This window comes from Candoia aspera, chromosome 2 (assembly GCF_035149785.1).
Source record: "Candoia aspera isolate rCanAsp1 chromosome 2, rCanAsp1.hap2, whole genome shotgun sequence".
NCBI lineage: Eukaryota > Metazoa > Chordata > Lepidosauria > Squamata > Boidae > Candoia > Candoia aspera.
The window spans coordinates 97,654,771-97,673,398 of NC_086154.1; the positions used below are offsets into that span (position 1 = coordinate 97,654,771).

At 37.9% G+C, this 18,628-nt stretch overlaps 1 protein-coding gene across 3 annotated transcripts in view; it reads left to right on the forward strand.

Moving 5' to 3' along the window:
- The window catches only part of EVI5L (ecotropic viral integration site 5 like), a 55,501-nt gene that overhangs the window by 23,026 nt on the left and 13,847 nt on the right, over nt 1–18,628 (forward strand). Inside the window, exons 5-12 of one of the 3 annotated variants that reach the window (XM_063292504.1) lie at nt 1,581–1,655; nt 3,441–3,566; nt 3,742–3,885; nt 4,450–4,539; nt 8,919–9,016; nt 9,398–9,458; nt 9,897–9,950; nt 10,902–10,934. In XM_063292504.1, coding sequence (XP_063148574.1) covers nt 1,581–1,655; nt 3,441–3,566; nt 3,742–3,885; nt 4,450–4,539; nt 8,919–9,016; nt 9,398–9,458; nt 9,897–9,950; nt 10,902–10,934 — 681 coding nt within the window. The remainder of the gene's footprint in view (nt 1–1,580; nt 1,656–3,440; nt 3,567–3,741; nt 3,886–4,449; nt 4,540–8,918; nt 9,017–9,397; nt 9,459–9,896; nt 9,951–10,901; nt 10,935–18,628) is intronic. The other 2 variants (XM_063292505.1, XM_063292506.1) reach the window with 2 other exon arrangements.

An 18,628-nucleotide genomic window follows, 5' to 3' on the forward strand; every position in this document is an offset into this window, starting at 1 on the left:
AAAGTGCAAGAAAAGAGGAAAAGAAGAAAAAGGAAAAAAGAAAAAAGAAAAATATTAAAGAAGTGACTTCCGATCTTCATCACAAGTACAATCTTACTAATTCTTCACCCCCCATAAGGTTGCATGCAAGTATTCTCTTCTTCCCATAAGTCATCCCTTATCCATATGCAAATCCATAAACCATTAATATTTCAGTACCAATTGAAGCGAAAATTTGTAGCTCAGAGTTGAACTGTGGAGTCTTTGGTGCTCTCTGAGCCTTGTTGTTTTCTTGCAGACGTTTCATTGCCAGGCTAGGCAACATCTTCAGTGCGAACAGGGAGAGGGCCTTGCTCTCTGTTTATATACTGTCCAGCTTGTGTTGGTGGAGGTGTTGTTCTCTCCTTAGGAATCAGCCAAGCAGCAAACAACAACCCAATCAAGGAACCCCTAAGGAGAGAACGACACCTCCACCAACACAAGCTGGACAGTATATAAACAGAGAGCAAGGCCCTCTCCCTGTTCGCACTGAAGATGTTGCCTAGCCTGGCAATGAAACGTCTGCAAGAAAACAACAAGGCTCAGAGAGCACTAACATTTCAGTCCTGGCGTCAGCAAAAGTCCATAAAGGGTTCCCAGAGATTTATAGAAACATATCTGTAATTGGAATAGAGGAATATGTACAATAATATCACATTTGTGTATTTATCGTTCATCTTAGTTTCCAGTTGGTTCCGTAAACAAAAAGAATGGATTGTTGAATAGATACTGAAGCTAGGGTATTTGATTTGGGATATATCTCAGATTTCAAGAATGAAATGAGAAACATCCTGAGTTCCTAAGAGAAAGGGCAAGATAAAAATATAAGAAAAAAATAAATCCAAGAGAGGCAACTGACTGCTCTTAAACCCTATAAAATCAAAGCAGATTTTTTTAACTTTTGCATCTTTTGTTGCAATTTTGACAATATAGCCTTGTTACTTATTTATCCTACTCATGTAGTTGCCAGGAGTCAAAACGGACTTGAATGCACCAAAAACAGCTACCTTGTATTATGTAATTCCTTGAAGTATCTCACATTCCAAGAACATGCAAATTCTTACATTTCCCAAGAGTTGCCTGAAGTGTATCATCTAATTAATGCACTGTATGTGCATCTTTCCTCAGTTAATCCTTCTCTTGTTCAACTGGGCAATATTTTGCATTTATTATCTTATCTTTGTTTTCTAAAATATTGATCTTAATTCCTTGCTATAAATGGTAACTTAAGCAATTATGCTCTCTCCACCTCAGCTATCTCCATATCAGATGCCCAAGATAACCAAGTTCCAGATTCATTACTTTCCCATAGTTGATACCTGAAACTTTTTCATGGCAGGAAGAAAAATTCTGTGGCTAAGTTTATGTCCATGCATCTTATAGAGAGAACTGTGATTCATGAAGCCTTGTTTAATAATACATTGACTAAACTTCAAGGTATCGCAAGAATTTTTGCACATTTTAAGATATAGCCGCGTACATCTTTTAGCTCTTTCAGATGAATTTATGGCTAAGTTGTGAGCTGTAAATCTTTTTCTTGCTTAAATTCCTATCTCTTTCAGGCTTATTCTCTAGTAGACCGTGAGGTTGGGTACTGCCAAGGTAGTGCATTCATCGTGGGACTACTACTTATGCAGGTCTGTGCTACTTAAGATTAGAAATCTGTCTGGAATACAAGTGTTAACCGTTAGGAATTTCTAGACCAGTTCATTATCTTATAAAACTATTACATTACGGGTCTGTAGGCTACAATTTGCTTTTATGCATTTGTTCTATTTATATTGCACCTTGCTTTTGGAAGCTCAGGGCAAAATACCTAAGCATACTGTCCTCCAATTTTTCCCCATAACAATAACCTTGTGAGGGCTAGGGAGTAACTGGCCCAAAATCACATATACAATTTCCATAGCTGAAAGTGGACGACATTAGTTCTCGTCTAGTTTCTCAAACCTTAATATTGATTAAAAATATGAACCCAGATTAATTCTTGTTTTATATAGAAAGAAATTTTTGTCAGTATACACCTACTTAAAAACTTTTAATTATCCAAAATTTTTTGGAAGCAGGTCCCTAAATATGTTGTGCTTTTCTAGGGATTTGAATATTTGACCTGTGCAGATTACACTCAATCCACATTGCAAATTTAATATATGCTGTTTTGATGAAGTGTTGAGGCCCAGCTGATCCAATTTGATAGGTGTGGTTTCAGATCCAAACAACTTTTTACTGGTTTGAAATGAAGCAGGGCAACAGCTTACCCTAAACTTAGAAGAGGCTGGCTGGCTGACTGGTTGGTTCTGCGCATTGTTTTGCAAGGATGGCCTTAGAGCTTCCCTCAAAGTAAAGGGCCATTTGGAAGATTACAGATTCTTGACATTCAGCCTATAATAGGGCGACACTTACATTTTTTCCAGCCTATATTAGAAAAAGTGTAATCTAGAATGAACAATAATATAGTTACCTGCATTTTAAAGCATCTGATCCATATCTCTTGATGTTCAACTTGAATTGATGTCATTTTTAATGGCATGATCAAATTTACTAATCACAGGCATGCACAGTGTAAAATTCCCAAAATAGTATTTGCAGTGCTTTAAACTAAAGTCTAATAAACTGGGAAGTCCAAAAACATTCCAAAAAAAGGCAGTGGGAAACCATTTCACTACTGTTGCCAAGAAACTGTGTGGTTGTGTCCATGTAGTCATTAAGGAAGGGAGGGCAGGTGCTCAAAACTAAGGAACAAGAAAAGCCAAGTGCCCTTGAAGAAAACTTAATTATTCAGGTCTGCAATGTTTTGGAAGTGTACCTTTTCCAGGGACAGGATGAAAAACAGATATAAAGCCATGATACATACTGTAAACATTGCACTGTTTATTATGCAGTAAATAGGTCAAAAGCAGTGACTTGATTTTTAATTACAATGGCTTAAAAGCATTGTATTGATTGTGATGAGTTGTTTTTCTTATATAACTTGTATATAGCAGTTAACAAAAACAAAAACAGTCAAATTTATTACTTCTTTAATCTCCATCCTACTTAAGACATGTGGTTGTGTTGAATAAGTTTTGTTGTATATTCATGCTTGTTATTTTCATGCTATCAAGAATAAAAACCAAAACATTGTAAAATCACTCACTTATTAAACAATTGCAGTTGCTTTAAAAAAGTTTTCTTGGGTTGTTATACAGTGGAGCTGAACAAAGGAGGCAAGACTTTTCTTAATTTTGATTAATTTTGATGAACTCTTTCTTTTTAAAGGAGATAACAGAGACTCAACTGAAGAACCCTTATATGAAGAACATATATTTTACTATTATTAAGTTTTCTCCCATTTGGGCTTTTAGTGCTGAATATTGAGCAGAAGATTTTCATCCTTCATCAGGTTTTAAAGAGACTCATGCAAATGCACTCTCTACTTCTAGATGCCTGAAGAAGAGGCCTTCTGTGTATTTGTACGGCTGATGCAAGAATATAGATTACGGGAATTGTTCAAACCCACTATGGCTGAGTTAGGACTTTGCATCTACCAATTTGAATACATGCTGCAGGTAAAGAAATTTCCAAATCTTGGATTTAAAAAATGAACTGCCTTCTTCTTTCCAAATCCATTACCTTAATTTTCAGAATTGAGAATCCTGCTGAGGAATCTCTCAATGCCTGTGTAGTAGTGATTGTTGGCTGGACTTTCTCATAATTAAGATTTATGTTATATGTTTCTGTCAGGAACAACTGCCTGAGCTGAATATCCACTTCCGCTCCCAAAGCTTTCTTACCTCTATGTACGCATCATCCTGGTTTCTTACACTCTTCCTCACTACTTTTCCTCTGCCTGTGGCCACACGAGTATTTGACATCTTCATGTATGAGGTAAAGCATATGGAAGGGGAAGAAATTGAGTGGTCTGCATAACTGATTTGATCATTAGAATTGGCACTGGGAAAAATAGAATATGAGGGCAACAGCATTCTTATCTTGCTGTACCCTGGCAGTAGGACTCTACTTCTGCTTCTGGTCGGGGGAGGGGGGGAACAGATAATCATAGATAGTAGCCATTGCTACCCTTACTCTCCATGGATTTGTCTAATCCATTTCTAAAAGTTGTATCTGAACGAATAGTCCAGATTGATTTGTCACAGAATGCTCTAGCAATATTTGCTTCTGTAAATACACTAGTTGCTGCATAAGCATCTGCTCAGTTAAATTTAGAATTCTTGGTATAACTTGGTCAAAGATGAAACAAGAACATTTTAAATGGTGTATGTGAGTGGATAGTTGAATTTGTGAGGGAAAACCAAAGTATGATTCCCATTATATGTCTTATACTTTAATTTACATTTCTTTCACATAGGAAGGACAGTTTGACAATTATTGTAAACCGTGGGAAACTCAGTTACAGGTGGAGTCTATCTAACCTCTGCTGACTTCTTATAGGGATTGGAAATAATCTTCCGTGTAGGAATGGCTCTTCTACAATTCAACCAAGCTGAACTGATGCAATTGGACATGGAAGGGATGTCACAGGTCAGCTCTATAGTACATTGTGGGACTAGAGGAAAGATGGTTAGATGTTGTTATAACAAATTTTCAGTTGTCCACAATTCCATATTTAGGCTAGTATGAGTGGGAGATTTACAGGACTGAGGATAGGATGAGATAGAGAACTGATCCCAATAATATCCTAAATTTAAGCCATTTAGAACCACTGTTCCAAAGTGTAAAAACTCAGTTTTCAGAGAAGAGAAGGTTGAAGACCCAAGCTCTGGCTGTTTTGTTTATGTTCAGTTTTACTATATGTGACAAGGCAGAATCAGCTGTTTTCATCACTGGCTATGAAGACCTAGAAAGTAGTTTTAGACCTACAGCCTGAAGCATCCAGAATGACCAGGGGAAGAGAGATGGCGAAGCAGTGACTCTTCTGCCCATTGCCTGTTTGTTTTATTCTTCCTTCTACTTAGAAAAAGTCTCGTGTGTTTTCCATCTTTTTGTGGCAGTATATCAATATGTTGAATATTGAGGATATCCGTTAAGTGCCTACTAGGATATCAGGCAAAGATTCCTGAGGACCACATGGACTGAAATCCAGTGAGTTGGTGGCCACATCCCTGTAGTGGGTAGGGAGAGAGCTGTCAGTTCTCTCCCCCTGGCAGATGCAACACTAGATATCTAATGTAGCTTTTTCTCCATTGCCTTTCATAGCCAGACATAAAAGCTTAGTCCATGCACTGGGCCAAGCCATAATGCAATTTGTTTAGTTTTAGCCTAGCCTTTCTTTGAAACTCAGTCCCTGTGACATCTTTCACCAATCATTTAAAACAAACCATGGCTGAGAATGAAGTGTGTTTATGGTCTCCCCAGTACTCTTGCTGCAACCACAAAAACTATCTTGGCTGCATTAGGAGTCCAGCTAGGGAAGGTATATTGCAAAGATACCTTTCAAAGATCTGTACACTGCCAGCTGCTAAGAGCAGCTGCACAGGACTCCTGACTTTTTGCTGCCCACCGATGATCTACTTGTCAGTGAAGTGTGTGACACTCTCCAATACTCAGTGGGCAGGCAAAAGCCTCTGGGGCATGAAGTCCAGTACAGGAAGGAATAATAAAATACATTTATCTTTCTCTCACACACACCACACCCACTCATTTGCAATCATGTACAGACTCTTGGCAGCCCACAACATAAAAAACCAATAACAATCAAATTGATTATACAAAAAGCCCAACAGTCAAAATAGGCAAACCTACATTCCAGAAACCATCTGGCATCCACCCCCAAACACACTTCTCATGGGAGGCCATCCAGAAGCCAGCCAACTACAAAAAAACAATGATTCCACATCTCTTCCCCTCTGTCTCACCACGACCTCCCCAAAATGGTGGGATGACAAGCTGCTTCTCCTAGTGTGATTGAAGTGGCTGGGTTGATTCCAGTGGATTGATATATATGTCTGTGTAAAAAATAATCAGGTGTGAGAGTGATTGTATAGTGAATATGCTCTCACTCCAGTAATTTAAACATTGGGCTTACATCCTTTAAAATAGTTCTAAAAATAAAATTGACAGGATATTTGAAATACCCATGTGTACACCTTTTTCTGAAATACAGACAGCAGAAACATGCATTTCCCCAGCTATGAAAAGCAACTCACTGCTTGGGTGGATATTTAAAAGTAATGTGAGGGGTTAGCTGGTGGCAAGCATTATAGGTTGGCTTCTGCATTTGGATTTTCCTATTCACCTAGGATAACTGCTGGTCACCTAGATGACTGGCAACTTATAAAGTTGAACTAGTACATTTCGTGGCTCCAGACCCATAGAGTTAATAACTGCAAATGTAAGGCAGAACCAAAAACAACAGCCAATGGAAAGAAATTTAAATTATTTTGCCTCCTGATGCTAATATCATTTAACCTTGATAACTCAGCTTTTCACCTTACAGATGATATGATGACATTATATGAAAGCATTCCTATTAACTCTAGTTATAAACATCTAAATTCATGAAAATATACAACTTGTTGGTATATGACTTAACAATCTTAAGCCCCAAAATGCTTTGGGAGCATTTTGGCTAAGGGTTGTCCAGACAAATTTCACATAAATAACAATAGCTTTTCCATTTGTGATAATGCCACAGTGGGTTTGTTTGTGTTTAACAAGTGAATGCTCTGAGCTAAATCTAATCTGTATACGGTATATCAGATTTAATCTCTGCGGGGAAAGCTTCTCTTCAAAAATATAGAATTACTTCAAGCAAGTTTAATAGTTCTGATACACCTTCCTTCCCTTCCTACAATATTGCATATTTATTTTCTCATTATACAACAGGATAAACTAGCTGAGAAAAAATGTTTTACTCATTACAGCTTATATCCCCATACCAAAAAAGGGAAACACTAAAGAATGTTCAAACTATCGAACAGTGGCACTCATTTCACATGCCAGTAAGGTAATGCTCAAGATCCTGCAAGGTAGACTTCAGCAGTTCATGGAGCGAGAATTGCCAGATGTACAGGCTGGGTTTAGAAAAGGCAGAGGAACTAGAGACCAAATTGCCAATATCCGCTGGATAATGGAAAAAGCCAGGGAGTTTCAGAAAAACATCTATTTCTGTTTTATTGACTATTCTAAAGCCTTTGACTGTGTGGACCATAACAAATTGTGGCAAGTTCTTAGTGGTATGGGGATACCAAGTCATCTTGTATGCCTCCTGAAGAATCTGTATAACGACCAAGTAGCAACAGTAAGAACAGACCACGGAACAACGGACTGGTTTAAGATTGGGAAAGGAGTACGGCAGGGCTGTATACTCTCACCCTACCTATTCAACTTGTATGCAGAACACATCATGCGACAAGCTGGTCTTGAGGAATCCAAGGCTGGAGTTAAAATCTCTGGAAGAAACATTAACAATCTCAGATATGCAGATGATACCACTTTGATGGCTGAAAGTGAAGAGGAACTGAGGAGCCTTATGATGAAGGTGAAAGAAGAAAGTGCAAAAGCTGGCTTGCAGCTAAACCTCAAAAAAACCAAGATTATGGCAACCAGCTTGATTGATAACTGGCAAATAGAGGGAGAAAATGTAGAAGCAGTGAAAGACTTTGTATTCCTAGGTGCAAAGATTACTGCAGATGCTGACTGCAGTCAGGAAATCAGAAGACGCTTAATCCTTGGGAGAAGAGCAATGACAAATCTCGATAAAATAGTTAAGAGCAGAGACATCACACTGACAACAAAGGCCCGCATAGTTAAAGCAATGGTGTTCCCTGTAGTAACATATGGCTGCGAGAGCTGGACCATAAGGAAGGCTGAGCGAAGGAAGATCGATGCTTTTGAACTGTGGTGTTGGAGGAAAATTCTGAGAGTGCCTTGGACTGCAAGAAGATCCAACCAGTCCATCCTCCAGGAAATAAAGCCAGACTGCTCACTTGAGGGAATGATATTAAAGGCAAAACTGAAATACTTTGGCCACATAATGAGAAGACAGGACACCCTGGAGAAGATGCTGATGCTAGGGAGAGTGGAAGGCAAAAGGAAGAGGGGCCGACCAAGGGCAAGATGGATGGATGATATTCTAGAGGTGACGGACTCGTCCCTGGGGGAGCTGGGGGTGTTGACGACCGACAGGAAGCTCTGGCGTGGGCTGGTCCATGAAGTCACGAAGAGTCGGAAGCGACTAAACGAATAAACAACAACAACTCATTACAGCATAGAGTTAGAGGATGAAGAACTGGGATCTGAGTCATTTTTCCTAATTTATGAAATTGGAGTATTGAACATTTCCACATTGCGCTAAGAGAGATTTAGGCAAGAGAAAATGTGAAAGGTTTTTGATTCTCATTGCATTAATACCTGAGATTATCATCATCTAAATAACTTCTGACCTGTACAATTGAAAACACTGCATTCTGTCAGACTCTGGCTCCATAGGCCATGTATATAGCATAGATGTGTTCCATCCAGGTACTAGCAGTATGCTAGAAGTTCTCCTTGAAGTTGGGAGTTATCCTATAGGAATGATTTAAGACTGTACACTAGTAAAAAGCACTCTGTTCTGAAATGTCTTGTTCTTTGTGCATGTGTGCTCATGTAAGCATCCAGACTTAGAATATTTTAATGAGCTATAATAAATGTGGTCAGTAATGCTTCTGTACCTATTCTATTCTAGAAGCTGTCCTACCATAGTGTTAGACTTGAATTTGAATTCAATTTAAGTTTAATGTAAATGGCCCATATTTGGAAGAATCTTTTCACAAGAAGTATTCCAGAGACTGACCACCCCTGTCTTGTTCAATTTAATCATCTGGAAAAGAATAGTACAATAAAAATGTTAGAAATTACATTTGATGATAAGACCACGTAACTTGGATGCATTTTCACTTGAGAATTGTCTACTGCAGTATTTTCAGAAGGTGATTCCTCATCAGTTTGACAGCTGTCCTGATAAGTTGATCTTAAAGGCCTATCAAGTCAAATACAACCCTAAGAAAATGAAAAGGTACGTTTTCAATTTTCCATCCTCATATATAGCTTAAATGCTAAAGAATACAGGATTTAGGTAAAACTCATGAGGTGGACCAGTTCATAATGTTTATGTTCCAGATCAGTATGTAAAAGAGAACACAGCTATCCTTTGTATCTTGATGTACTTCTCTGAACAAAAACTGAATGCAAAAATGTGTTACGAAAAATATGCTCAATCTGCAGTTTTTGTGCTGACTTTCAAAATAAAAGTTAAAATGGAGGTTATAGGAAAGTGGGCATTCTTCCACCATTACCATAATTTATCTGCCATCACATTAAGTTTGGTGCAGAATGAGCCTTGAGTTTGAATATTCTGTAAGGAGAAGCAGAATGAACCCTATTCTCTATTTTCTAGACTGGAGAAAGAGTATACTGCAATCAAAAACCGGGAGATGGAAGAACAGATTGAAATCAAGGTAAGCCCCCTCTTGTCTGGTACTTACAATACTGTAATCAGAAAGAAGAATTGGTGTAACTTGTAATGCTCAAAATAATGTTACCTGAAAAATAATCCTTCGTAGATAATACTCAGGCCACATTATTTCCTCTTCATATCATCGTGTCCTAGCTTTGTCTGGACATCTGGGTTAGTGATTTTGTTACCTATAGTGGGCATGTATTCTTAGAAGTTCAACTTATTTCTGTTGGGGTATATGTGTGAACTTTAAGAATTCCCTTTTTTGAACTTTAGATCTATCAGTCTGGAAGTGGTGTGATTTTTTCCTCTCCTAGCTATGATGATATTTAGTTCAGCAGCCAAGATTTTGGCATAACATTTTGGTATACTGGTTTTCACTTGAAAAAAGCTCATGCTTGTACAGCAGAGCACATGCTGATTCTAATCTTGCTTGCAGAGGCTCCGTACTGAGAATCGCCTTCTGAAACAGCGAATTGAAACCCTGGAGAAGGTGAGAAGTGTACCCAGCCGCATGAGAATCCACTTCCTCCGCTTCCAGACTAGCTTGGCCACCAAAAATGAGGCCTTACACAGCTGTCTGTCTCAGTTGACTGTAGACCATACACAGAATGCCAGCCATTAGTCTTTGTGCATCCTCTCAGGGACTGCCCTGCGCATGTATTTCTGGTATCATTCTTAGTGTAAGCACCCAAGGCAGTATTTCTCACCCTACCACTACTGGAAATCATAAAGAGGTGACCTGCTGCCAGGATTCCGTAAGATGGAAAACTAATCTGTAAAGGTGTTAGATATAGTTTCTCTGCCAAACTGAAAAACTTTGATCAAAATGGTAAATTCATATATTTTGGATACAAAGTTATTTATTTATTTTGTGGTTGATATGACATTGTTTTTCAGCCATCTTGTGCCATATACTTACACTGACCTTGTCTTTGTGCTTAAATATTAAACACTTTCATGGAAAATACAAAAAATCCTTGGATGTATTTTATTGTGGCATAAGTACACTGATAGTTAACTGGTTAACTATCTTAGTTAATTGCCCAACAAAGGTGTAACAACTCCAAAGAGTCGTTCTTACTTTCCTAAATCTCTGGACAAAGGAAGCGTGACGCCTGAAATTCACAGACATCTTTGTCCATTGGTGAAATGGGCAGGCCAGTTATGAATTGTGATAGTTCTTGCAATGTTGGGGCAAAATGTATAGGTGAAGCTGCTTCTGAGAGATCTGTTATCCGTCATTCCTTACACACAGGCACATCCTTATAGCCTGCATGATGGAAATGACATGCTGCAAATTTAAGACTATTCTGGAAGTTCCTTCTCTTGGGGTCTTTTGGGCTCTTTATCTTTTTCTTCTGTGCTCGTGTGACCCTGCTGTTGTATTTTCTTTTCTTCATCTTTCCTTCCTTGTCTGGATCTCCCTCTTCTGGGTCTGTAGGAGAGTGCTGCCTTGGCAGATAGATTGATCCAGGTACAGTAAAACAAATTTTTTTTAAAAATTTCCAACTCTCCTTTTAGTTTTCCATTTCATTTCACTTGAAAACTAGTGTCTACAGTATTTGATGTTATTGATCACTGGCATTCAATAAAGTTCAGACTAACAATTCTGTTTCGGTTGTTCAATCTTCTACATTATTATACAGATTTTTTTATACGGGACTTCGAAATTGTGACTTACACATCACTGTTTTAGCAAAAGGCTAATTAATTATACTGCTTACACCAGCCAAGTGTTTCTGGTTCAGAGCAGGTTAAATATTTTATTATGGCAAACCTAGTTACACACTTGGTGAAAGATTTAGTATTAAATGTTATAGACAGATAAAATCTCCGTAATTTTCCTGCTTTCTGGATTATAATTAGGGGTTAGGGAAAAGGAAGAAGAATGCCACTGGGGCATTTCCTCCCTGTGAAAATCACTATCGAGGATGAAACATTTTGTATTCTTAGATTTGTATCTAAAGTCTAATTTCTTATACTGGAACTTCCATGTTTTTACATCAGTTCTACCATTAGGAAGTTCATTGTATATCGTAAGTATAAATGCCCATCTTTTAATTCTGCAGAGATATGCAAGAAAAAAAGGCTTTATTAAAACTGTAGGTACATCATGGGAATTGTTTGAAGGTGTCAAAGTGTCCGAGTAGGGCTGAATAATCTGCAATTTCTGCTGTATATTTTAAGGATGGATTTTCTTTTAGAACATTAGAAAGTACAGTAGGTGGAAAAGGGTTCAGAACTACTAACATTATTCTTAGCTAGATACCTATGTCTAAATTTTATGGGGAAATGAGTCCCTTTGTAGAAGATTGCAAAAAGTAAGATTGTATAGCAATTTCTGTTCATCTAGGATTTTACTGATGTTTATGCTTGAAGTAGCTTCTTATGGTGAAAAGAAATTGTGGGAGTGGCCTTGGCAATTTGTCATGGGGCCTGTGACTTTCTGGGGACTTTCCAGTGCTTGCAGCCACCAATTATCTTAAAGCCCATAAAGTTTTCTACCTCAAGATTCTCAAGACTTGATTCCTATGGGAAAAGAGACATTCAGGAAACAGACATCTGCAACAATAAGGAGTAGGGAGGGCAGGGAGTTTCTATCATTGTCCTTCCCCACCAATCTCAACTGCCTGGAGATTGTGCCATCATCTGGGATGACATTAGGATGAGGAAAAAGAATTTGCCATTGGGAACAGCATGTGGTCTTTGTGTACAGTGATTGCATGCTTCTGGGTTTAGAATTGTAGGATAAATCATGCTGAACAATAACAATATCTTGGCTTTTAGCTTGGCTTTCAAACAACATAATTTGTGTTCTATGTCGCTTCAAATTCTGTAAGCAGGGAAGCAGTGCATGAATACCTTCTCTGTTGGGAGTTCCCTACTTTTCATTAAAATGAAGAAGTGTGAAGCTTAGAATTTGTCTGGAATATAGGAAACATTTATCCTGACAAAAAGTAATATTGCAGTCATGGTCTGGCACAGCCTTTCTCAACCTTCTGACCCTGGAGGAACCCTTGAAGTATTTTTCAGGCCTTGGGGAACCCCTGCACATTCAGGCTCAAATATAGGCCAGAAGTTACAAAATTATTATATTTGTTCCATGTGTAGGCCTTTATCTATGCATTAACAGTGTTCTTAAACTAAAAATAAAGAATGAAACTTACCTCTTTAATGTGAAGTTGCCCAAATTTGAAATAATTTTTTAAATAAATTGTGATTTCCCAGGAAACCCCTAGTGACCTCTCAGAACCCTAGGTTTCCAAAGAACCCTGGTTGAGAAACCCTGGTCTGGCAGCTGGTGGTTTAAGTGGCACAACCAAACAAATGAACACAATGTTTAGGTCATGCCATGAAAGACTTTGAATGGAGCACTTGTCGTTTGAAAAAGCCATATGGAAATACCACTTCCCCTCCCGTTATCCGAAGGATGGATTTGCATGCGAAGTTGTTATGCAGACAGATGCTACATTCACACTCCTGTGTGTTCCATAGTGCCTTTTGCAGACTGAATACAAATACATCAATGCATTGCATAGCTCCAATGATTTAGATCCTCTGTTACATGTTAATGTAACTTTCCAATGCACATTGATGCACACAGCAAGCAGATGCTTTTCCAGTTATTTAGTGATATGCACGTTCTTCAAATATGGAGCAAACTTAACACATATTTAAAACCTTGAATCTGCAGGTACCTTAGGAATTAGACACTTTAGCAATCGAAGGATATAAACAGGATTTTCAAAGAGTACCTTATCAGAATCTACAAATATGGCTGAAACTACTAACAAAGCATTAGTATTAAGTAGCCTTTTGTCAAGTCTGCTCTAAGCAAGGTTCCTTAACCATGTTTAGGCATGTGATAAGTAAATTGCTGCATTTTAAATAGGTCTTTCATTAGAGTAATTATTGTTTTTCACTAAACATGATTAATTACTTTTTTGTTCACCTTTTCCTATGTTCTCTGACAACTCTTAAAGGAATGTACTGAGTAGCTTAAGTGTTAAAAGTCTGGAAAATTGAGTAGTAGGAAAAAAATAGCCATTGACAGGCTTCTTATAGCAATTACCTGACTGCAAGAAGATCGTTTTATCTACTTAGTTCCTCTTCTGATGCAGTCCTGGTTAAAAATAATTAAGGACTAGTATAAGTGTCTAAAAAGCACCACAGTGTTCCCTTGTGAAATGAACCTTTAAAAAAAAGTATTCAGAGGAAGAATAAATTGCCATGCCACTATGTTCAGGCCTTGCCATTTCCATTTCCATAGAGGATGCTAAGCAGACCATATTTTGAAGAAGGGATATCCCTCCCATCTCTCATTCTGTGAGGTTTACTAAATCAAAATCTTTCTCTATAGGGTGAAATATGGTGTCATAGCAAGCACCTTTTTCAAAGCTAGAGGCCGTTCTGTAAAATTGTGGGTAGCAAAGGGGAATATAAAGATGCCATCAAAGTAGGGAGAGCTTTTACTGGACTGAGTGCTTTATTTGTTTATTTGCAATGCTCTTTTGTTTAGCTTGGTGTGTTGTATGAATCCAGTTAACTATGGCTTATGTAATACCTCAGGATTAAATAATTCATGCCTTAATTCATTGCATAAACTCAGCCATGGTAAAAATAAGGTTGTGAGCAAAAGAAGGCTCATTAACTAGGAGGTAAAGGGTATAGAGTTTGGGAGCACTTACCCTCGTGTTTAGACTTCGATGATAATCTTAATTACTATTGAGATAGGGGAGATTCCAGCTGGCTTATAGTTGGTGAGGTTACAGTTGCAGGCAAAATGTAGGCACTCTGATCAAATCAGTGAACAGAAGTTGTTATAACTTCTACATGGAAGAAAGTTACACATGACATTTTTCTGCAAATTTCCATGCACAGTATTTATGTATACTTGTTTACAGATTCAAAACAAAAAGAATGGTGAAGAATGGTGAATATTTGCAGTGTAGAATTTTAGACACCCTTTCAGTTCATTCAGTACTACTTACTTTAAAAAAAATACATTTACATTGTTAATAAAGCCCCAAAAGATGGTGGATTTGTTAGCTTTACATTTAACAAATTGAACAAAACTCTAACCCTTCTGACCTCTCAGATTGTGATAGTTGTTCTGTGTTCTTCAACAACCCTTGGGCTCCTCTGAGCAGTTTTCTGAGCTTTTGAAAATGAAAATAATCCATTCTTACAAAGCAGGGGAAAACTATTTTAAAAATCTCTCAACTCTTCCAGCTTGGAATTTCAGTTGTAAGAATTGGAAGTTTCATGGAACTGTTGAAGAAAGATCTAGAAGAAAAATGTCCATTAGAATTGTCCAAAAACTAGTACAATATGCAAAACAGAACCCACAGATTACTTCAAATGACCTGCTGAAAAGTTTAACTGACACTGAAGTAGTTGTCCACAGGTCTACAATATATGTTATTTGTACAACAGTGATCTATATGGGAAAGATGCCAGAATGAAATCTTTTCTCTGACCTAACCCCAAAATACTAAAGTATGCAAAATAAAATCTTGATAAGCCTGAAACATTTTGGAACAAAGTGCTTTGGACTAATGAAATCAATATTGAACTGTCTGGCCACAACCACACAAACTGCATAAAAGGGTGAAGCATTTGAGGAAAAAAAAAACCTTAGCAACTATTAAGCAACAGGGTTTTGTGGCAGACAGCGGCACAGGAAATATTGTGCAGGTGGTACGAAGAAAGGATTCAACATTATCTAAATACCAACATTATCTAGAACAGCCTTCCTCAATCTTTTGACCCTGGAGGAACCCTTGAAATATTTTTCAGGCCTTGGGGATCCCCTGCACATTCAGGCTCAAATACAGCCAGAAGTTAAAAAATTATATTTGTTTCATGTGTAGGCCTGTATATATGCAATAACAGTGTTCTTAAACTAAAAATAGAGAATGAAACTAACCTCTTTAATGTGAAGTTGCCCAAATTTGAAATAATTCTTTAAATAAATCGTGATCTCCCAGGGAGATCTGCTAGTGACCTCTCGCAGAACCCTGGCTGAGAAACCCTGACCTAGAACCTAGTGTCCCACAGTCAGTGAAGAAACTGATGCTGAAAGAAGATTGTTGTCTCACAGAAATATACAGTCTGAAACATACCTCCAAATCAGTGATGAAATACTTAAAGGAAAGAAAAATAAAGGGCTGGGAATGTCAATTATCCCAGAATTGAATATTACTGAAAATCTGCAAGGAGATCTCAAACTTGCAATGGATGCAAGGAGACTAAAGAATATTCAGAGGTGGAAGAGTGGGGGAAATTTTTTGAAATCAAGACTAGAAAAACTCTTAACCAGATACAGGAAACTTTTGGAAGCTGTTATTTCTGCCGAACAGGCTGTAACAAAGTACTAAAAGGGTGTCCGAACTTCTGCACCTGCTATATTTATTGTTTCTTTAATTCTGTAAACAGCTGCACATTAAGTATTCCTTCAAATTTGTGAAAAGTTACGGTGTTAACTCAATATATAAAACTTGAATCAGATTTTGCTTACTTGAGGATTCACTGAAAGATGCATGCCACTGCCTTTTGTGGGTTCTCAGGATTTGACCCCAGACACAGCACATCAGACACTTTTTCCTTTTAATTCAGCAAGCAGAAACAAGCTTCTAGTTTCAGTTTGAGGCAGCTTTCCGTTCTCCTCACTTTCCTGCCAGCTTTACTGATTAGCCATGGAGAAATGCTTGTAGAGCCATAAAGCACAGTAAAATCAATAGAAGCTGAACTAATAAACGGTTATGACATATTTCTAAGCTAAGGCCTTCTTTCTTAGTTAATGGAAGTTTCCTGCTCCAGGCAAACTTCACCTTGTTATGTGTATTGCTATTTCTGTATTCCTGTTCCTACTTAGAGATAGGTAAGGGATAATTGTGCTAGGTGTCACTCCCTCAGGTTGACAGTTGCACTCTCACTCCTGGTAGGGTGTGACTCTCCCCCCTCCTCAGTTTCCTGCACAGAGACCATTGGTAGAATTGTCCCACTAAGACTCCTCCTGTTCTTCAGGTCACACTCTGCTCCACTTCTGAAAGACAGCCCAGCCTGTCTTTGAGTCAACAGCACACCTTCAGGGGCCAATGCTGTCTAGGTCCATTTTGTTTCTGGCAGAACTTACACCCCTATCTCCTTTCCAAAGTTCCTTTTGTTTTGAAGGCTCCACCTTTCTCTTCCCTCTGCTACCCTAGCAGTACTCCCTATGAAAAAAAATATTCTACTAGCTACAAACAACAACTCCTGTGTTTAGGTGTATATGTGACAAGATGTTACAGAACCACAGGCAGTTGCAGACTGCCATGATTCAACTTGACCAAGATAAATTTTGCATGCAACTTTATAGGGATTGAGAATGATCTCAAGGATCTGTTGTTAAATTTGTGCAGTTTGAGATCAAAACATTATAGATTAAAAGTGAATCTAGCAATTCACTGCCAAAGAGAAGGTGATTCAGTTCAGTAATTTTATCCAGTGTACAGGATAGTTCTGCCAGGGTGTGGGGCAGATGTCCTTTTTAAATAACAGTGTTTATTACTTCAGGTATGGTGAATTAACCCTTTTCCCCATTCCTCAGATGGGAAATGGTACAATTGTAAGAAAGAGAATGAGACATCATCAGACTACATTTTTTGTTACTTTACACTGAGTGTTCTTTGGAGGAACGATAATTTTAAATTCCTAATTCTCTTTTAACATTGTTTCTATGCTTAATGTCTAGAGTAACAAAAATTGTTTTCATTTCTTGATATCTCATTCAATCTTCAGTTATAATATTAAAAGTGTTAAGAGGTATCATCTGGAGGGAAGATCACTCCTGGTTTCCTTCCACCTAAATATCAGTTAGAATAAGGACCTTCTTAACTTATAATAGAATTGATTCTCAGCCAGGCAGTTCTTTTGAGGAACCACAACCACGCCATCTTTGATTTTGAATAAGTGATATGGATCATGGAAGGATACGGGGGTAGGAAAATAGGTCTTGCTAACAATTCATGCAAATACCTACACAAACTTACAAGAATATATCCGTTCTTTTTTTTTTTTGCAATGGAAATCTTCTGGAATGTTTGATTCTGGAGTGGAGCTTTTTGGTTGAAGGCTAGTTCTGAAAAAGGAGGAGGAATCACTGCACGTGGCAACTGCTGTGAGTTAATGCACAGTAAATTGTTGATTTTAATGTGATGAGAGAATGCACTCTTCCATCCCCATATTGAAGTTTGCTGTAGTTAGGGCATTTGCCCAGGACCAAGCCTGAATTAAGCCTCCTGGAGCTTTTTATACAGGCTATGTGTCCCAGATGACAGTAGTGTAGAGAGAAATAATCACCAATCAAGACATAAGCAATTTTGCCCTTTCTGCTATGTATGAAGAACATATTTGTTGGTACATCTTAAAAATAGGGGTGGAAATGGGGCTATAAACTTTAAAAATATCCAAACAATGCATTATTCCAGTCAAGTTTTGATAACAAAAATATGCCAGGGAATTCAGGAACATATTCCACCCAGGATAATCATTTGAGTCTTAAATTCCACACCAGGTTATAGCTCTTTTCCCAACCTCCCATTGTTTTTCCTTGGCTGTTAAACTAATAGCAAATAAGGGATTAAAGAACCAGGTGAAGGAGTCAGCAGACAAATACCAACATATTTAGTAGACATTGTAGGACAGTCAAAGTATTTACAAATCTGCAGGCTTATCTTGAAGGTCCACCCTAAAGTTTTGTGTTTCTCTTGAACACAGTGTGGCAGGTCACTTTTTTAGATCTAGAGAAGTATTTGGTAAAAGCCTGTACACAATGTCTTCCAATGTCAAAATGGTTTAATGGTGCTGCTAGCAAATCACAATTGGTTGCTTTACTAAATCTGATGGAGGATCTACTTTAGACCTTTCTTTTAAAATCTGGCGTAGGAGTGAACTATGATCATTGCAAGTTATATTGCCAAGTCACTGGATGCCTTGGGTAAATTAAGTTAGGCTGAAATATTCTCATTAGTATGGCTATAAGCCTAACATTTTTGTTTTGAGCTCATCAGGAAAGGGTAACATACGAACAAATATAAAGATCTACATATGAAAACTTAATACTCAATGTGTTTGAATAAGGAATAAGTGTGCTTCTAGGGGACCCAGAACTTTCATTCATTTGCT